Consider the following 22438-nt stretch of genomic DNA (forward strand, 5'->3'; position numbering starts at 1 on the left):
TTGTTCTCCATTTAGCCAGTAACTACTATCCTTGTAGTTCATTTGCAATTTTGCCTGTAGACGATTAATCACTGTGGTGCCTAATAATGCATTTATAGCCAATTAATAAACCTCCCTTTAGATCAGTACTAACTCTTTCTATAGCCCCTTAATAATTTCATATATTATAAAAAGAACTTTTCTTTTAGTCTAAAACTAATTTTCTCTGTAACCCATACCTTTCCTATCATCCAATATCTCTCCCTGAAATCTATCATTAACTTTCCATGTAATGCATTAATAATTATTCACTTATTCCTTTAGTAGCTCTTATAGTTCATTAATAACCAAGCCTATGGACTATAATTAACTCCTCACATCATCTATTATTGGCTGATTAGATATTTGTACTACAGAGCTGGTGTACAGGTATACTTAATAAAGTGGCCTCGGAGTATATAAATACACAAGCTTTAGATTAATATCTGATAACTCACAAGTGAAGTTATCACTGACAATTGAATCTACATACATAGTAGCCTGGTCATTCATGGTAGCACACATTTATAAACAGTGCAGTTTTATAATTAGCGCCCTCTTCTAATTGCTGGCAGGAGATGCATAAAACAGAATTCTGTACCAATGAATGTATCTAATTCTTTTTTTTTAATAAACTTTTTTATTGAGTTTTCAAATAATTACAGAATTAAAAGAAAATATATGAACAAAAAATGTATATACCCTTCCCCCCTCCCCTTAACCCCTCCCCCCTAACACCCCTATAGAAAAAAGAAAGAAAGAAAAAAAAGAAAGAGTGCCTGGATATCAGAAGATCCCCACATGCTCCATGGAGTTTGTAATAACTTTACTATATATATTTCTTTCCCCAAATAACCAATTATTTCATCTTCGGAGCACCTATATATTTAATCCTGTCTTTTGTAAATAAGGGCGCCAAATTTTCAAAAATGTTTCATATTTATCTCTTAAATTATAAGTAATTTTTTCAAATGGAATACAGCTATAAATTTCCTTCTTCCAACGATCTATACTTAAATATGTATCCGATTTCCAAGTAACTGCAATAGCCTTTTTGGCTACTGCCAGTGCAATCCAAATTTATCCGATCAGTGTTTCCGATGTGACCAAGAAAACGGTACTTTTTTACATTCTACTTGGTCTTGTTCTAAAATTCAACCCTTTTGGACAAATTTAAGAGTTTTATTGGAACAAATTATTGGAACACAACTTCCACATAATCCAATATTATTTTTACTAGGCGATATTGAAGGGATAAAACCAAAACCAAATTGAATAAATATCAGAAAGAATTTATGTATCTCATTCTTAATAAGTACAGGAAGATATAAAATAAAGCAATTACATCCATGTTCAGGGGAAGAATTAAACCCAGTTCAGGACTTCACCTGACCTGATCTGTATAACAATGCAAAGGATCCCCATATATGGCAACTCTCTACGCTGAAAAATTGAGTAGACTGTCATTCAGAGGCCTTTGCACACTCGTAATGGATTCAGTCTGCCGAAGTCAGACTCCACAGCTGGACTGAAAGCCTGTATATATTCAAATAAGCATTGGTGTAGAATCTAATCCACATTAGAGTACTTGTGAATGCAGCATTGTGCAGATTCTATCCCACATTAGTGTACTTGTGAACACAGCGTTGTGTAGATTCTATTCCACATTAGTGTACTTGTGAACACAGCATTGTACAGATTCTATTCCACATTAGTGTACTTGTGAACGCAGCATTGTGCAGATTCTATCCCACATTAGTGTACTTGTGAACACAGCGTTGTGCAGATTCTGTCCCACATTAGTGTACTTGTGAACACAGCATTTTACAGATTCTATCCCACATTAGTGTACTTGTGAACACAGCATTGTGTAGATTCTGTCCCTCATTAGTGTACTTGTGAGTACAGTGTTGTGCAGATTCTATCCCACATTAGAGTACTTATGAACACAGCGTTGTGTAGATTCTGTCCCTCATTAGTGTACTTGTGAATACAGCACTGTGCAGATTCTGTCCCACATGAGTGTACTTGTGAACACAGTGTTGTGCAGATTCTATCCCACATTAGTGTACTTGTTGTTACGAAAACCCCGTAACCAGGTAACTTACCAGCAAAGATAGATGGATCAGCTGAGTCGGATGCTACTATTTTCAAACGTTTTATTCAACAAGGGCACAAACGTATGGTTAATACAAAACATTCAAATCGTCAAAACTCAATCTAAAACACCGGTGTAATAATAATCATTCAAAACACAAGCTCGATCGTCGTCTAGGGGTAATGTAGATTTTATATCGTTCACTGGATATCTAAAAGTCTTTTAGATCACGGCAGTTTCACTTAGTTGCCGGCGGAAGTGTCGCGTTGGTGCACTTTTAGTTAGAAAGACAGAGAACATGAAGCATTTACCCGACAGGTTTTCCAACCTGTAGGAGGTAGTCGGAAGTCTCGTTGGGGGAATGGACTCTCATCTGTGGCTTCCCCTGTAGCTAGGCCGTCTTCCGTGGTGAAGTCGCCAATCCCAGGCAAGGGAAGGACGCACACGAACCCCACCACCGGCTGTAGCTATTAAAACGCTGTCGCAGGATTTCTAGCGTTTCTCCTTTGTGTGTTTCCTTGGTGCATCTGAGGGTCCTCCCCTCAGACCCGCCTTTATACTTCTTCACGGGATCGCAGGTGTCAATCAAGTTGCAGGTAATGCGATCTCTCTCTCAACCAGCCCACTTTGCCCGAGGGCTTTTCAGGTGGTCTCCATGAGACAATAGTCAAAGTCACTTTTATTCTGCTTCCTGGGAGAACGTGGTCTTTCGCACGTCTCTCTCTCTTGGGTCAGTTGACCCCCCTTAACTAGAGTTCTTGCGATTTTCACAAAGGAGGGGGCCAACGGCATAACACCTCCCCCCATAATGGGTTTTTAACCAGCGGTTAAAAACAGGTTGACACAGGAATTTTTTTTTTTGAATCTACATACTACACAAGCTTTTCTCTTCACAGAGTACTACTGTTATACATTCAAGTCAGTATCTAAACAGGTAACAAGTACAGTGCCCCTTTTCTTTAATACCTTAACCTCATGTGCCCTACTAACGCCTGGTAGCATCAAACTTCAGCTCAATAACCACCTTATTTATTTGCTTTCTTCAGCAACATAACTAAGGTGGTGTGATCTTAGCTTACATACATCTACAAAGGTTCATGCAAAAGACAAATTTTTATGCTACTTTCAAACTTAACAGTCAAGCTTCCATGGGTGTTGTCTTTATTATTCACATACTTTGTCAAAATCCCTTAAAACCGGCTTCTGCTATTTTAAAAATCGCGTCCCCATTAACCCTCGCCTTTTTTCCGGTTAATTCCCTCGTGGCGATCTTGGGCACCCTGGCGAAATAGGCTTTCGCCCGCTCCTTTCATAGGAGTTATTTTATCAGACTTATCAAAGTAAGTGTTCCAAACTTAGACCACCCAATTCCTTAATTTTAGGCAATTTGTCGTTTTTCTCTTCAGGACCCGTCATGCTATTAGTTTCCAATTTAAGATCCGCAAGCGATCTCGCTTTGTTCAGACAGCATTTCAAATTCTGCCTTTTCACACCACACTCTGGAATAACAATAGCGTGTGGGGCCCCTTTACCTTCCAACTCAACCTGTAATTGATTCACAGGCTTTGTGGTACCAAGCCATTGTCTCTGTAGCCTGGTTGCTGCTTTTGATATCAGTCCAGCCTTTAAATTTTCTTCATTCAATTTGGGAACTACACATCCCCCTTTCCCTTGAGTTCCGTGACTAGGTTCAGCACCATGTGTATCCCCATCTTGGACACACTCAAACGGGACATTGGCCTCTTCCAGGTTTTCAACACCCGTACCTTTTTCAAATTCTAACGTCCCCCCCTCCTTCCAGTAACTCTCCAGGCAGCCCCCTGTTGGGGAAGGCGCAACCCTGCGAGCTGAAACAACCTCCTCGGCCATGTCAGCTGACTTCTCCACAGCAAGGATACCCTTCTCCTCTAAGACTGCCCTCATTTCACTCTCGGGACCATCGAGAACATCTTTAGAACTCTCAATTTCTCCAAACAATTCTGCCAAACCAGACAGATCAACCACGTCCAACTCTGGACGTTTTAACAGCTTTATCCGTTTCTCATCTTTATTTCCTACCTCTAGGACCTTTCTCTTCACTAAGGGGGGAGCTATCTCCTCACCCTTACCCCCTTTTACTTTACTACCTTCCGTTTTACCACCCTCTGAACCCTCGTGGTGTAGGGTCGGTAAAAACGTCTGGGCCAATTTCAAACTGCGCGCTGTCCCAGCCACCGCTCTCGACAGGCTGCGAGTGACCGCGCATGCGCGATAGCTCGGGGACTCCATGGGCGGGGCCTCAACTATCAGGGCGGTTCCCATCTTCCCACCCGCGAGGTCATTACCCAACAGGAGGTCCACGCCCTCCCCCGGTAACTCCAGCAGGACTCCTAGCTCCACAGGTCCCGACACCAACTCGCAATCGAGAAAGACCCTATGCACAGGCACGACCGCGGTCTGGTTCCCGATTCCTCTCAGGGCAACCTCCCCTGTCCGAGGGCCGAAATTTAACACATTACGGCTAATTAACGATAGTTCCGCCCCCGTGTCTCTCCAAATTCGTACGGGGATGGGGGGGTCCCCTTCCCTCAAAGACACGGTTCCTTCGGAACTAAATGTCTCCCGCCCCTCCGGTACTCCATCTACCTGGGGCCCTCTTGTCCATTTCCTGATTACCACTGCACGCCCGATAGGGGTCGCTGCTCTCTCCCTCTCTGGCTCCTTTCTCGGAGCAAAGCATTTTGATGCAATATGTCCCACCTTTCCACAATTAAAACAGTTTAAACCAGGAGATCTCCAGGTTTCCTGTCTGTTATCCTCACTTTTTATGCTAGCTCCCGGCGGAGTTTCTCCCTTAGCCGGCGGACTTTCCCTACCATTCCGACGGTCCCTCGGGTAACTTTTTGGCGAGGAAAACTTTGTCTTGTGGGTTAGGGCATATTCATCTGCGAGCCTAACCATCTCTGAGATGGACTGATTCGTCCTCTCATTTAAATACATTCGGATCTCTTCCGGAACGCAACCTTTAAATTCCTCAATCAAAACTAACTCCCTGAGACGCCCATAGTTCTCGGCCACCTTTTCAGCTGTGCACCAACGGTCCAAGAGCACACCCTTCTCATGGGCTAGCTCGGTATACGTTTGATTCCACCCTCTTTTTAAATTTCGGCACCTTTGTCTACATGCCTCAGGTACTAACTCGTAACCTCGGAGAATGGCCTCCTTTACTTGATCATAATTCCCGTCCCTTTCTGTGGGCAGCGCGGCATATACCTGCTGTGCTTTTCCTCGTAACACACTTTGTAACAACGCCACCCATTGCTCTCTGGGCCACTGCTGATTCCTTGCCACCTTTTCAAAGAGCAAGAAATAACTATCAACATCCGTCTCCTCGAACGGGGGGACCAACCTCAACGCCCGACTAATATCAAACCCCTCCTGTCTCTCTTCCCCTTGAGTTCTTCGCTCTTGCTTTCGCCTGTCCAGCTCCAATTCATGGTTCCTTTGTTTCTCTTTCTCTTCTGCTTCTGCTTCTAGCTGCTTTAGTTTAAACTCATGCTCTCTCTCCACAGCCCTTTCCTTTGCGGCTCTCTCTTTTTCCCTCTCAGCTCTCTCGGCTTCTTTTTCCCTCTCAGCTCTCTCGGCTTCTTTTTCCCTCTCAGCTCTCTCGGCTTCTCTCTCTTTTTCCCTCTCAGCTCTCTCGGCTTCTCTCTCTTTTTCCCTCTCAGCTCTCTCGGCTTCTCTCTCTTTTTCCCTCTCAGCTCTCTCGGCTTCTCTCTCTGCAGCCTTCTCAGCTGCTTCTACTTCTAGCTGCTTTATTTTAAACTCATGTTCCAGCCTTGCTTTCTCCAACTCTGCCTGATTTGTCCCACTCACTAATCTCCTTTCGGGGATATTTTCCAAATCCTCAGCTGCAAACACCTTCTTCCCAACGTAATGCTGTTGTATGACCCTTCGCAATTCCTGCTTTTTCATTGCTGGCTTCACCGCTGTGAGGTCTAATGCCTGCGCCAAACTTACCAAGTCTGATTTTGTAGCTTTCCATAGCGCCTCTACCGTCGGGTTTCTCCTAAATTCCTGCACATCCATCTTTGCTGGTTTCTCGTCTGGCTACCTGCGTAACCAGATTTAAGTTTGGACTTACAGCCCGATTCACTGACCCTCCCGTTTGGTTTCAAATCCCGGACGAGCCCCCACTTGTTACGAAAACCCCGTAACCAGGTAACTTACCAGCAAAGATAGATGGATCAGCTGAGTCGGATGCTACTATTTTCAAACGTTTTATTCAACAAGGGCACAAACGTATGGTTAATACAAAACATTCAAATCATCAAAACTCAATCTAAAACACCGGTGTAATAATAATCATTCAAAACACAAGCTCGATCGTCGTCTAGGGGTAATGTAGATTTTATATCGTTCACTGGATATCTAAAAGTCTTTTAGATCACGGCAGTTTCACTTAGTTGCTGGCGGAAGTGTCGCGTTGGTGCACTTTTAGTTAGAAAGACAGAGAACATGAAGCATTTACCCGACAGGTTTTCCAACCTGTAGGAGGTAGTCGGAAGTCTCGTTGGGGGAATGGACTCTCATCTGTGGCTTCCCCTGTAGCTAGGCCGTCTTCCGTGGTGAAGTCGCCAATCCCAGGCAAGGGAAGGACGCACACGAAACCCACCACCGGCTGTAGCTATTAAAACGCTGTCGCAGGATTTCTAGCGTTTCTCCTTCGTGTGTTTCCTTGGGCATCTGAGGGTCCTCCCCTCAGACCCGCCTTTATACTTCTTCACGGGATCGCAGGTGTCAATCAAGTTGCAGGTAATGCGATCTCTCTCTCAACCAGCCCACTTTGCCCGAGGGCTTTTCAGGTGGTCTCCATGAGACAATAGTCAAAGTCACTTTTATTCTGCTTCCTGGGAGAACGTGGTCTTTCGCACGTCTCTCTCTCTTGGGTCAGTTGACCCCCCTTAACTAGAGTTCTTGCGATTTTCACAAAGGAGGGGGCCAACGGCATAACATTGTGAACTCAGCATTGTACAGATTCTATCCCACATTAGTGTCCTTGTGAACACAGCATTGTGTAGATTCTGTCCCTCATTAGTGTACTTGTGAACACAGCGTTGTGCAGATTCTATCCCACATGAGTGTACTTGTGAACACAGCGTTGTGTAGATTATATCCCTCATTAGTGTACTTGTGAACACAGCGTTGTGTAGATTCTGTCCCTCATTAGTGTACTTTTGAATAGAGCACTGTGCAGATTTTATCCCACATGAGTGTACTTGTGAACACAGCGTTGTGCAGATTCTATCCCACATTAGTGTACTTGTGAACACAGCATTGTACAGATTCTATCCCACATTAGTGTACTTGTGAACACAGCATTGTACAGATTCTATCCCACATGAGTGTACTTGTGAACACAGCGTTGTGTAGATTATATCCCTCATTAGTGTACTTGTGAACACAGTGTTGTGCAGATTCTATCCCACATTAGTGTACTTGTGAACACAGCGTTGTGTAGATTCTGTCCCTCATTAGTGTACTTGTGAACACAGTGTTGTGCAGATTCTATCCCACATTAGTGTACTTGTGAACACAGCGTTGTGTAGATTCTGACCCTCATTAGTGTACTTGTGAACACAGTGTTGTGCAGATTCTATCCCACATTAGTGTACTTGTGAATACAGCACTGTGCAGATTCTATCCCACATGAGTGTACTTGTGAACACAGCGTTGTGTAGATTATATCCCTCATTAGTGTACTTGTGAACACAGTGTTGTGCAGATTCTATCCCACATTAGTGTACTTGTGAACACAGCGTTGTGTAGATTCTGACCCTCATTAGTGTACTTGTGAATACAGCACTGTGCAGATTCTATCCCACATTAGTGTACTTGTGAACACAGCGTTGTGTAGATTCTGACCCTCATTAGTGTACTTGTGAATACAGCACTGTGCAGATTCTATCCCACATTAGTGTACTTGTGAACACAGCGTTGTGTAGATTCTGACCCTCATTAGTGTACTTGTGAACACAGCGTTGTGTAGATTCTGACCCTCATTAGTGTACTTGTGAACACAGCACTGTGCAGATTCTATCCCACATGAGTGTACTTGTGAACACAGTGTTGTGCAGATTCTATCCCACATTAGTGTACTTGTGAACACAGCGTTGTGTAGATTCTGACCCTCATTAGTGTACTTGTGAATACAGCACTGTGCAGATTCTATCCCACATTAGTGTACTTGTGAACACAGCGTTGTGTAGATTCTGACCCTCATTAGTGTACTTGTGAACACAGCACTGTGCAGATTCTATCCCACATTAGTGTACTTGTGAACACAGCGTTGTGTAGATTCTGACCCTCATTAGTGTACTTGTGAACACAGCACTGTGCAGATTCTATCCCACATGAGTGTACTTGTGAACACAGTGTTGTGCAGATTCTATCCCACATTAGTGTACTTGTGAACACAGCGTTGTGTAGATTCTGACCCTCATTAGTGTACTTGTGAACACAGCACTGTGCAGATTCTATCCCACATGAGTGTACTTGTGAACACAGTGTTGTGCAGATTCTATCCCACATTAGTGTACTTGTGAACACAGCATTGTGTAGATTCTATCCCACATTAGTGTACTTGTGAATACAGCACTGTGCAGATTCTATCCCACATTAGTGTACTTGTGAACACAGCATTGTACAGATTCTGTCCCACATGAGTGTACTTGTGAACACAGCACTGTGCAGATTCTATCCCACATGAGTGTACTTGTGAACACAGTGTTGTGCAGATTCTATCCCACATTAGTGTACTTGTGAACACAGCGTTGTGTAGATTCTGACCCTCATTAGTGTACTTGTGAATACAGCACTGTGCAGATTCTATCCCACATTAGTGTACTTGTGAACACAGCGTTGTGTAGATTCTGACCCTCATTAGTGTACTTGTGAACACAGCACTGTGCAGATTCTATCCCACATTAGTGTACTTGTGAACACAGCGTTGTGTAGATTCTGACCCTCATTAGTGTACTTGTGAACACAGCACTGTGCAGATTCTATCCCACATGAGTGTACTTGTGAACACAGTGTTGTGCAGATTCTATCCCACATTAGTGTACTTGTGAACACAGCGTTGTGTAGATTCTGACCCTCATTAGTGTACTTGTGAACACAGCACTGTGCAGATTCTATCCCACATGAGTGTACTTGTGAACACAGTGTTGTGCAGATTCTATCCCACATTAGTGTACTTGTGAACACAGCATTGTGTAGATTCTATCCCACATTAGTGTACTTGTGAATACAGCACTGTGCAGATTCTATCCCACATTAGTGTACTTGTGAACACAGCATTGTACAGATTCTGTCCCACATGAGTGTACTTGTGAACACAGCATTGTGTAGATTCTATCCCACATGAGTGTACTTGTGAACACAGTGTTGTACAGATTCTATTCCACATTAGTGTACTTGTGAACACAGCGTTGTACAGATTCTATTCCACATTAGTATACTTGTGAACACAGCATTGTGTAGATTCTATCCCACATGAGTGTACTTGTGAACTCAGCGTTGTACAGATTCTATTCCACATTAGTATACTTGTGCAGCTGTGCATCTTGAATTGCCTAGCCGTGCTCATCTCGTATTTCTTCTTACACTTGATTGTATTCATTGAGTGGATCAGAAGGAAAAATAAAGACAGACAAAAGAGCCAAAAGCAATATCTGTATAAAAGACCATCACAAAGTGGCTGAATTGCTAAGCCCAGAATCCGAAATTCCATCATAATCATTTATTCAGACTGTAAATTCTAAACTTTAAGTTCCTGGTTGTTTTTGTGTGAATGTCTATGTTAACCTCGTGCAGTTTTAACCACATGAACCTAGCAAGCAGGCTCACGCTAGTCCTGTAAGAGCACAAGTACTCTGCAAGAGACACAAGAAATATCTGATGTCGGCAATCGGGAGCAACACACAAAATGCTGGAGGAACTGAGTGGGTCAGGCAGCATCCATGGAGGGAAATGGACTGCTGGCTTTTCAGGTCAAGGTCTTTCATTGGGACTGGAAAGAAAGGTAGCCAGTGTTAACATCTGGATGAAGGGGCTGGGTGAGAGGAGGATGATATGAAGGTGAGGGAGACTCTTAAGGGTGTAGAAGATGGGTGTAAGTAACGAAGGGCCAGAGAAGTGGACCATAGAAGGGGGCAAGGAGGGGAACTGGTGGGAGGTGTCTCTGGGTAATGGACAGATGGTGTGAGTCAGGGAGAAGAAAAATGTAGGGTAATAGGAACTAGTGGGATAATGGAAAAATAGAAGGGACAAGAAGAATGGTTATTAGAAATTAGGGAAATGATGTTCATGGCCCTCATCACCCTATCTGTTTCCCCTCCCTTCACCCCCACCTGCCCATCATCAAGACACCCCTACTACCAGTTCCTTCTCTCATCTTCTTCCCTTTATTACATGGTTCCCTGTCCTAGCAGATTCCATTTTCTTCAGCCCTTGGTCATTTCCACCTATCATTTCCCAGTTTCTTGCATCATTCCCACTCACCACCCCCTCCTCACCTTTTTATATTGACTCTCTTCCTCTCTCTTTCCAGTCCTGATGAAGGATCTCAGCCAAAACGTAGATTGTTCCCCTGAAATGTAGATTGGCCCACTGACTTCCTCCAGCATGTCTGAGTGGTGCTCACATTTTCTGAATGGAAATGTTAAATCCTAGCAAAGTCACTTCTTTTATCTGTCCACACTTCTGTGAAAACTCGTTGGATGTTTTCCTTTGTTAAAGGTGGTGTGCAGAACATGATGAGGTTTCGAGAGACTGTAGTGTCAGGGTTAGTCAGGATACCGTGTGTCCAGGGGGATGAAGATTCCGAACTTCATTGACACAAGGTGTGCCTCTGGCAGATTGGAGTGTTGGCTTATACCAGAGTGGTAATGGGAAGTAGAGTTGAAATGGGTGGCCACCTGGAGATCCCTTTTCTTTCTGGCGGATGGGGCATAGGTGCTTGGCGAAGCGGTCTCCCAATCTACATCGGGTCTCACTGATAGACAGGTCACACTAGGAACACTGGATACAGCAGATGATCCCAACAGACCCACAGCCTCACCTAGAAGGACAGTTTGGGGCCCCAAATGGTAGTGAGGGGGGTGGTGTAGGGGCAGCTGTAGCACTTGTTCCGCTTGCAAGGATAAGTGCCAGGAGGGAGATCATTGAAGAGGGACGAATGGAAAAGGGAGTCGCATAGGGAGTGATACCGGTGGAAAGCGAGAAGTGGGAGGAGGGGAAAGATGTGCTTGGACCTCCCACAGTGGGATCATATCGGTCAATTGTGGGGCAGTGTGGCTTGAAGGGCTGGGAAAACCTACTCCATGCTTTATCTCAATAAATAACTGTGCAAGTGTTTAGATAATGTCTGTGCACAATGTGCTATATAGCTCTGTATTATTCCTAACCTCTGTGTACCTTGTAATGCTCTCCTGTATGTGCTATTTTGTGCTTGTTTATATTTTTGTACAGTAATTCTTTTTTTTCTTTTTACAATATTTTTATTCAGAAGAAAAAAAAACAAGATTTACAGAGTGCAACACATTGATACATCTCAACATAACTTGTGTATCTTCATATATTGTAATAAAATTGATCAAAATGTTATAGCATAACACTTAAAGGTATAGCACTCTGTAATAAAAAATTTAAAGATAAGTCATACATCATAAAAGACATTTTTTATATAAAAAGTCAACCCCCTACCAACTACCAAAGAAAAAAGCTGAAGGATGACAATGGATAATTAGAAAAAAAAAGACATATTCACTTAAGAAGGGAAGATAAAAAGATACATAAAAGTCTGTGCACTGTTAAACTTTATAAATTGGAAAAGTAATTTAGGAAAGGTCCCCAAATATCATAAAAAGATTGTTTCGAATTTAAGACTGAGCAGCGGATCTTTTCTAAATTTAAATAAGACATAATATCACGTAGCCATTGAAGATGTGTAGGAGGGGTAGACTCCTTCCATTTGAGCAAGATTGCTCTTCTTGCTAAAAGAGAGGTAAAAACTAAAACCTGTAGGTTAGGAGTATTTAAAGTTATCTCTTCATTTGCAATAATACCAAACAAGGCAGTAAGGGGATTTGGGTCAAATTGGACCCTAAAAAGTTGTGAGAAGGTATGAAATACTTCCCGCCAAAACTTTTCAATTGTAGGGCAAAATCAAAACATATGAATTAAAGAGGCATCAGCAGAGTTGCATTTATTACAAAGTGAAGAAACATTCGGGTCAAAACTGGAGAGCTTCTGTTTAGAAATGTAAGCTCTATGAACCACTTTAAATTGTAGAAGAGAATGACGAGCACAGAAAGATGATTTATTAACCTGTTTAAGAATTTTATTCCATCTATCATCAGAAATCTGACAATTTAGGTCATCCTCCCAAGCTTTTTTTATTTTATCTAAAAAGTCTTGTCTAGAATCAATCAACAAGTTATAGATACCGGTAATAGAACCATTAACAAAAGGTTTTAAATTTAAAAGATCGTCCAGTAAATTTTTATCAAGACCTCTAGGAAAAGTAGCTAATTGGAAACGTAGAAAATCTCTAATTTGAAGGTATCTGTAAAAATGTGTTTTTGGGAATGCAAATTTATTTGACAATTGGTCAAATGAAGCAAGGGATCCTGAGATAAGCAGGTCCCAAAAACACTTAATACCTAGTTCATCCCAATCTTTAAAGACTTTATCAGTCATGGAAGGGATAAAAAAAAATTAAGGAGAATGGGAGATGATAATGAAAAATTCGTTAAACCAAAACATTTTCTAAATTGAGACCAGGTCCTTAAAGTTTGCTTAACAATTATGTTATCTGTTATTTTATTTACTGAAAAAGAAGAATATGATCCAAGAAGAGGAATTTTTTACAGAATTAACTTCTAAGGAGACCCATGATGGGCAATCTTTATGATAAAAATAATAGGACCAGAAAGTAATATTCCTTATATTGGCAGCCCAATAGTAAAACCTAAAATTGGGTAGGGCTAGTCCACCCATCTCTTTATTTCTTTGTAAGTAAACTTTACTTCAACGAGCTTGTTTATTATTCCAAATATAAGAGGTTAAAATTGAATCTAAAGAATCAAAGTACATTTTAGGAATAAAAATAGGTAAGGCCCAAAAAAGATATAAAAATTTAGGAAGAATCTTCATTTTAATCGAATTAATTCGGCCAATTAGGGATAAAGAAAGAAGGGACCATTTAGAAAGCGTCTTTTTCACATAATTCAATAAGGGGTTTAAGTTTTCTTTAAATAAATTCTTGAAGTGTTTAGTAATTGTTACACCTAGATATGTAAATTGACGTAACAGCTTTGAACGGAAATTTGGCATTTGATGACATTAGGTCATTTAAAGGAAATAGCTCACTTTTATGTATGTTCAGTTTATATCCTGAAAAAGAACTAAACTGGGAGATTAAAGAAAGAAGCAAAGGTAAAGAAGTTTCAGTGTTAGAGATAAAAAGTAAAATACCATCAGCGTATAATGAAATTTTATGAAACATACCTTCCCTTAGTATACCAGAAATGTCCTTAGATTCTCGAAGTGCTTTTGCTAAGGGTTCTATAGCTAAAGCAAAAAATAAAGGACTAAGAGGACAACCTTGTCTAGTTCCCCGCTGTAATTTAAAGGGCTTAGAAATTTGGGAGTTAGTAATAACCTGAGCGGTAGGAGACAAGTAGATTAATTTAACCCAAAGAATAAAATTAGGCCCAAAATTAAACTTTTCTAAGGTCTTAAAAAGATAATTCCACTCACTCCGGTCAAAGGCTTTTTCTGCATCTAAGGATAATATACACTCTGATTTTTTTTGGATGGTGAATATATCACATTCCATAACCGACGTATATTAAAATGTGAGTAACGATTTTTAATAAATCCTGTCTGGTCATGTGATATAATAGATGATAGAATATTTTCAAGTCTTCGAGCTAAGATTTTGGATAAAATTTTTGCATCAACATTTAATAAAGAAATCGGTCTGTATGAAGAACATTCAGCTGGATTTTTTATTTTTTTTAAGAATAAGAGAAATAAAAGCTTCATAAAAAGATTGAGGGAGTTTACCTGATATAAAGGACTCTGATAAAACAGAGGATAAATAAGGTGTAAGTAATGTAGTGAAAGTTTTATAAAACTCCCCAGGAAAGCCATCAGGTCCTGGGGTCTTACCAGAATGTAAAGCATGTATAGCCTCAGCCACAACTTCATTGGAAATAGGCTGATCTAACCATGTTAGACTATCAGCAGACAATGTAGGAATGTTGATATTACTGAAAAAAGCATTCATATAGGTATCATCTGAAGAAGAGTCAGACTGATACAACTTAAGGTAAAAGTCTTTAAATACATTGTTAATTTCAGAATGGTTGGATGTCTTAGTTCCATTATCTTTAAACATTTCTGTGATTTGACGATTAACTGTAAAAGATTTTAAGCGATTGGCTAATAAACTACCAGTTCTATCCCCGTGAATGTAAAATTGAGTTTTATCTCTCAACAGCTGTCGTTCAATTGGGTAAGTCAGCAGAAGATTATACTTGGATTGGATTTCAATACGCTTATTATATATGCTTGGATCTGGAGATAGGACATACTTTCGATCAAGATCTTTTATTATCGCCGCTAGGTCAGACCTTCCTTTGTCAGCTTTTTTCTTTATATAGGTAGAGTAAGAGATAACTTCTCCACGAATATATGCTTTAAAAGTATCCCAGACTATATTACCAGCAGTATCTCCTTTAAAATTTTCTTTAAAGAAAAAAGTAATACGGTTTTCCAAAAACTTTAGAAAATTTTTATCAGATAACAATGATAAGTTAAAACATCAACTTCTATTTGGTACAGAGTAAACAGGTAGTCTTAAAGCCAGAAGCACAGGTGCATGATCAGACAAAGCAATCTCATAATCACAGGATCATACCAGTGGAAGCAAGTTTCTATCTATAAAAAAAAATCAATCCGAGAGTACATATGATGAACCTGAGAGAAATACGGATATTCCTTTTCTTTGGGGTGTAAAAAACGCCACACATCAAGAATACCACATTGAGATAAAAAAGATTTAAAAAGTAGGACTGATTTATTAGTGACAGGGGTTTTACTTGAAGAGTGGTCTAATATAGGGTCAAGCCAAAAATTAAAATCTCCACCCATCACTAAGGAATACCAATTCAAATCAGGCAGAAAAGAGAAAAGACGTTCAAAGAACAAGGAGTCATCTGTATTTTGAGCATATACATTTGCAAATACGATTAGTTTATTCTCAAGACTACCCGAAACAATAACAAAGTGCCCATTTGTATCAGAAATTACATTATGTTGAATAAAGGATACATTCTGATCAAACAGGAGAGAGACGCCTAGATTGAGAGGGTGAATGAAAATGTATACCCTTCCATCCTTGAAAAAGCGTGAAATATAATCGTTACGAAATAAGTTTTCCTGGAGAAAGATTATACAAGTTTTAAGTTTCCTGATATAAGAGAAAATCTTATTTCGTTTAACAGGGTTATTTAGACCTTTCACATTAAAATTGAGTATATTAATAAAAGAATCCATCAAGTATCCTTTAGTAATGTATAAAAGGTAATCACAAGTGAATAAATAAAACAGTAAAAACATCCAATCAGCTTTCTGGAAGAACCCATTTCCCCCCTCCCTCCCCCCAAGAGAGAAATCAGCCAAGAGAGGCTGAAGACTAATTCTAACGTTCCCAACCCAAAACTCCAGTGGCTCCAGAAAATATATATGTATAGCTGTGCTTAATAAACAATTGTAAATATTTATATATACATAAACAAAATATCAAAGTAAATAAGTTTGCTAATTACGAAAAAAAACACTATGGGAAAATATAAGTATTAGTCTCGGTAAAAAAGGAAAGACAGATAAGGAAAATCAATAAGTAAGACAACATATACTCGCGGGTGCAAAAAAAAGGAGTAAAGAAACAAATAGAAGATAATTAAAAAGGGAAGCTGTTTAGATAGATTCCTACATGACTAATTTAAGGCATTCAAGGGAGAGAAAAAAAAGGATAACATGGCAAAATAATGGGAAAAAATCAAAAACCAGCAATAAGAAATATAGAATATTGTATACTATTGAAAAACAGTAAAAGACCAAAAGGTATATAAATAATCAAAAGATAGGAAAAATTTGAGTGAATTTAAGGTAAAGCAAAACACCCTATAGTTTCATTCCCCAGTAATTACTACATGTACACCCGACATAATTACTTTCAGTCAAATTACTAAAAAGAAGTTAAAATCAACATAACACTGAGAGTAACATCAGTATTGTTTAAAAACGTATTGTTTAAAAAGAGCTGCGAAAAAGTAACATCAGAGGACCCATATAAAGGCAGAAAACAGCAAAAGACTTCATAAAACCAAAAAAACCTTATTATCAACTGTTATGAACCCCATAACTGGGTCACTTACCAGCAAAGATAGAGAGGTCCGCTGAAGTCTGATGGTACCATTTTTAAACGTTTTTATTTATAAAGGGGCACAAAAGTAAGGTTAATACAAACATTCAGATAATATACGTCGTCAATACTCAATCTAAAGCACAGGTATAGTAATAATATTAGGGCATATTCATCTGCGAACCTAGCAATTTCCGAGATGGACTTATTCGGCTTCTCATTCAAATACATCCGGATCTCCTCCGGAACACACCCTTTTAATTCCTCAATCAAAAATAACTCCCTGATACGCCCATAATCCCCGTCCACCTGTTCCGCGGTGCACCAATGGTCCAAGAGCACACCCTTTTCATGGGCTAGCTCGGTATACGTTTGATTCCACCCTTTTCGTAAATTTCTGAACCTTTGTCGATAAGCTTCAGGTACTAGCTCGTAACTCTGGAGAATGGCCTCCTTTACTTTGGCATAATTCTCCGCTTCCCCTTCCCCGACGGACAATGCTGCATATGCTTGTTGTGCCTTCCCTTTTAACACACTTTGTAACAACGCCACCCACTGCTCTTTGGGCCACTTCTGATATACTGCCACCTTTTCAAAAAGCAAGAAATAACTATCAACATCCGACTCTTCGAATGGAGGTACTACCCTCAACTCCCGACTAACATTAAACCTCTCCTCTCCATCTAACCCTGGATCTCTTCGCTCTTTCCTTAACTTCTCCATCTCTAAGTCATGTTCCCTCTGTTTCTCTTTCTCCTCATACTCTCTTTGCTTTTCAGCTCAGTCCTGCTCTCTCTCAGCCCGTTCCTTCTCTCTCTCGGCCTGTTCCTTCTCTTTCTCGGCTGCTTCTAGCTCTTTTAGCTGAATTTCATGCTGTCTTTGCCTCTCAGCTTGGTCCTGCTCTTTTTTTCACCTCTAACCCCTTTAGTTGGAGCTCCTGGTCCCGTTTCATCTCTAACTCCTTTAGGTGGAACACCTGCTCCCTTTGTTTGTCGGCCCTTTCTTTCTCTTTCTCAGCCCTTTCTTTCTCTCTCTCTCAGCCCGTTCTTTCTCTCTCTCAGCTGCTTCCAGCTGCTTTATTTTAAATTCATGTTCCAACCTTAATTTCTCCAACTCTAACTGATCCGTCCCACTTGCTAGTACCTTTTCAGGGATATTTTCCAACTCCTCAGCTGCAAACACCTTCCCAATGTAATACTGAGTTATGACCCTTCGCACTTCCCGCATTTTCATTGATGACCTCACCTCTGTGAGGCTTAACCCCTTCGCCAGATTTACCAAGTCTAATTTTGTAGCCGCCTCTAGCGCCCCCAGAGTCGGGTCTTTCATAAATTCATCCACGTCCATCTTTGCTGGTTTCCCGTCTGGCTACACGCGTACCAGATCCAAATTTTTTGACTTACAAACCCAATTCACTGACCTCCCAATTTGGTATCAAATCGCGAGACGAGGCCCCACGTTGTTATGAACCCCATAACTGGGTCACTTACCAGCAAAGATAGAGAGGTCCGCTGAAGTCTGATGGTACCATTTTTAAACGTTTTAATTTATAAAGGGGCACAAAAGTAAGGTTAATGCAAACATTCAGATAATATACGTTGTCAATACTCAATCTAAAGCACGGGTATAGTAATAATCAACAATTTGAAGTAGCTCTATCATTTGTCTAGGAGTAAAACCACTGTCCGATGGAAATATAAAAAGTCTCGCCAGTTCATGAAGGCTTTTAGCCATTTGAGGGACCGCTGGGTGTTCACGGGTTGGAGAGAGAAAATAAACTTGCCAGCCTGTTGGACTCAAATCGTGGAATCGGGAACGTGAGTTCCCCGTTGTCAGTTCGGAATCCTTTTCGGGGTTATCAGCCACTCGATTCCCTAGCTAGGGGAACCAAACCACACGTGGCTCCCGAACAGCTTCCCGTCCTTACGGGAGCGATGAGCGATGGTGTCTCCATCTGGTGCGTCGCTGGAGTACCGCCTCCTGCAGTCTCCGTTTTATCATGGCTGGCAGATTTGTAAATGTCAATCAAGGTAGGGTGATACAATCCCCACCCCACATTGCCCGAGGGTGTCCATGTCCCTGATAGCTGGCACGTACTATAGAGTTGCAATTCACACAGGTGCCTCTAAGAACAATGGTCAAATCCGTTGCAATGTCTCTCATTCCCTGGGTCCAAGACCCGAATTAATAGCGATCTTGCGATTCTCCGGAAGGAGGGGGCTGGTCCCGCACCCTTCGGCCCCTCAGAGCTGTGGTACATTCATAACACAACAAAGCACCAATTACTTGATTGAACACCTGAAATTAAAACATTTAACATAAAACAACTCAAGGTTGAATTTAAGCATGGAGACTTTGTAGCTTCTTCAGGCTTCGTAAACCAAGAAACCTTATTATCTGAAGTAGTAACCTTGAGTTTACATGGATCTTTGAGAGAAAGGCGACAGCCAAGCTTAAAAAGATCAGACATGACCTCTTTAAAAGCCTGTCTAGCTCTTGGAACTTCCGGTGGATAATCTTGAACGATCCGAAACTGTTGATCACAAAATTGTAATATACGTTTCTTCCTTGATTCACGAAGGATCTGTTCTTTAATCTGATAGTCATAAAAGCGAATGATAACAGAGCGATGTTTGGCAGGATCCCAATTAGGCAGGGTAACTCGGTGAACGCCCTCAAGTTTTGGTAGTTCCGATAATATATCAGGGAATAAATCTTTCAGCATTTGAGCACAAAAATCGATAGGTTCATTACCCTGCAGTTTTTCAGGAATTCCAAGAATTCTGATATTGCACCTTCGGTTCCTGGTCTCCAAATCTGTAAGTTTCTTCAGTAACGCGTTGTATTTTTTAAGTTGTTCCTTAGAAATTTTCTTGAAACCTTCGATATCCTTCTGCAACACCGGCAGAGATTCTTCGTGTAGCTTAATACGAATTTTGTGGTCATTCACAGTCTGCTGTATACTTCCAAGTTTTCCGATTAAGCGTTTTCAGTTCAGATTTAACCAGGTCGAAGGAATTCTGTAACAAGTCAAACTTGGATTCCAAGTCATCCCAGTTTATCCAATTTTTCGAGTTTCTCTGACATTTGTTGAAACATTTCAGTCAAAGTCTCTAAAGTAGTCTCTTTTTTTTTAGTGTTTTCTACTCATGGTGCTCTCACCGAGATAGGTTTAAACAGCAAAGTAAGCAAATAATTTCGGAGCACATAGCTACCCGCAACCTACTCCATTACACCCACCGGAAGTCTCCCGTACAGTAATTGATAATAACATGAGCAAACACGAGGAAATCTGCAGATGCTGGAAATTCAAACAATACACACAAAATGCTGGTGGAACACAGCAGGCCAGGCAGCATCTATAAGGAGAAGCACTGTCGACGTTTCGGGCCGAGACCCTTCGTCGGGACAGTGCTTCTCCTTATAGATGCTGCCTGGCCTGCTGTGTTCCACCAGCATTTTGTGTGTGTTGATTGATGATAATATTATATCTTTGCAATGTACTGCTGCCACAAAACAACACATTTCATGTCATCTAAGGTGGTGATAATAAATCTGGTTTTGATTGATTGTGTACACAAAACTTTATAATATAATTTTATATATTACAGTATATGTGTGTGTGTGTGTGTATAATATATAGACACACTGCACAAAAACTGCAAAGTGTGCCGACTGTGACGTATCTCTTTGGAGTTGCAGTCCAGATCTTGAATCACTATCCTGTACGGGTGCACATGCAGCATTTTGTGTGTATTGACTCATTCTTTGATTCATGTTGTAATGTCACCTTCTGTGCTTCTTAACCAAACAGCAGCGTGCCTGAAAATTCCTGGAAAATAAACTCACCGAAAGCCCAAAGGAGGCTACCAACCCCATCGTGTGAGCAGAGGTCAATGGAGGTGATTAGTAATCCCTTGTATGAAACATTTGAACAGAGGCCGAACGCGGGCTTAAGGAGCGAGCCAGGAACAGCCTGGCCCCCAAGGAAAGAGGCCCCAGCAGCTGCGGATAAGATCTCTGCCAATAAATTGACCAAGTCAAATTGGCAGGTGCTTCACCAGACAGCAGTGGTGCGGAATCACTCCTACACCGTAGCAGAGGTGAAGAGCTCGGCCCAGGAGAATCCGCAGACCAAACAAGCTCCTGCCCCAGCTAACTTTTCCAAGCCAGGTGCCAACCTGCCAAGCACGTGGGCCCCCTTGCCCAACAGACCCCCACTGCCGGTCAAGAGTCAGAAGGTGCTGGAGCAACAGCACGCACTGAAAGACTACAGGGATAGCACAGAGATCATGGGTCAAGCCAAGCAACGCGGCAGCCAAAGTGTAGGACAACAGGCCAGTGTCTCGGTGAGTAAGATATGTTTGCTATAAATATAGGCACTTGCAGACAACCTTCATATGGAATTCGAAAGATGCATTAATTTTAATCAGGAACTAGATTAGGAGGGGCACAAGGTAGGAGACGGACTCTCTAGCTGGGCTAAGTGGCCTGTTTCAATGCCAGAAATTCTATCCAACATTCCCTTGGCCAAGTTTCTATCCCAGGTCCGTAAGAAAAGCACTGACAGTGTGAAGAACAATCCGTCGGCAGAGCCTTCTGCCCACCAGCACCAACATGACCCAGGGCTGATTTCAGCTCCATCCTCACAGGTTGGGATGTGGGTTTATTCAGGCAAACTCTGGCCTAGAGATGTCACCCGCGTGCTGCAAAAACCTGCACTCAACGCAACGCCAAATGTAACTGCAAATCGGGGACTCCCTGTGGGTTGCCAGAAAACCAGTCTCCTGCCCAGGCACAACCACACCCCCAGTCACCTGATAACCATGTTCTTATCCCCAACACCAATCTGCCTGTACCTGCAAACTTTCCTGTGGAACGGCTAAGTCAGCTGTTTTGTCTTTGGGTCGGATTGGGAGGTGGTGGGGGAAACGGGTGTTTTGGCTTCCATAGGCAAGTTGCATCTGGGGTTATTGCACTAGTCTGTATGGTGTTTGGTCGCAAGTCAGAAGGTGGTCAAAAACAAAGAATGACCATTAAATGCCCAACATATTCCAAAGCCATCAATATTTTTAACAAAGACGTCATCCTTGTGTGGAATTCATGTGTCTAAGCACTGTGCGAAGTTTAAAATAGTTTTGATATAAGGGGAATTTTGGGAGCTAGAGGTTGGAGAGCTGCTGAGAGGGGGAGGAAGACCCCAACGGTAATGTAATCATCACAACTAATTGTTAATGAAAATCAAAAGTCTACCTGTTGGTGGACTTGTGAAATAAAACTAGAAAATGCTGGGAAGACTCAGCAGGTCATCTGCAAAATGAGAAACAGACTTAGCTTTTTCAGCTGAAGTCTCTTCTAATTGAACTGAGAAAGAGAGAAAACAAGCAAATTCTTTGTTTCCCCTGTTCTGACGAAGGGTCTTCATAATATTGGCCTGGATTGCAAACCTGCTCACAAATCTCTCTTTCTCTCTCTCTTTGCAGTGATCAAGACCACGCCTGTGATCCTTGTCAGGAACTTTGTGAAAAGTAAAGCGTTTCCTTTTTTCCTGTTTGCTTTTACTCCCTTGACAGATGTAAGCTGTGGTCCTTTGGTTGGCAGAATTTTTTCAATAAGCTAAGTACCAGAGAGAGAGGGGGGAGAGAGAGAGAGAGAGAGAGGGAGAGAGAGGGAGAGAGGGAGAGAGGGAGAGAGGGAGAGAGAGGGGGGAGAGGGGGAGAGGGGGGAGAGGGGGAGAGGGAGAGAGGGAGAGGGAGAGAGGAGAGAGGGAGAGAGAGGGAGAGGGAGAGGGAGAGGGAGAGGGGAGAGGGAGAGGGAGAGGGGAGAGGGAGAGGGAGAGAGAG

The 22438-nt window shown here is 41.6% G+C and overlaps 1 protein-coding gene across 1 annotated transcript in view; it reads left to right on the forward strand.

The window, feature by feature from the left end:
- LOC140725372 (phosphatidylinositol 3,4,5-trisphosphate 5-phosphatase 1-like) overlaps positions 1-22213 on the forward strand; it is a 35775-nt gene extending 13562 nt beyond the window's left edge. The window contains exons 3-4 of the mRNA XM_073040772.1: positions 20410-20944; positions 22079-22213. Coding sequence (XP_072896873.1) covers positions 20410-20944; positions 22079-22081 — 538 coding nt within the window. The 3' untranslated portion in view covers positions 22082-22213. The remainder of the gene's footprint in view (positions 1-20409; positions 20945-22078) is intronic.
- The last annotated feature ends 225 nt before the right edge of the window (positions 22214-22438 follow it).

Source organism: Hemitrygon akajei, chromosome 3 (genome assembly GCF_048418815.1).
Source record: "Hemitrygon akajei chromosome 3, sHemAka1.3, whole genome shotgun sequence".
Lineage (NCBI taxonomy): Eukaryota > Metazoa > Chordata > Chondrichthyes > Myliobatiformes > Dasyatidae > Hemitrygon > Hemitrygon akajei.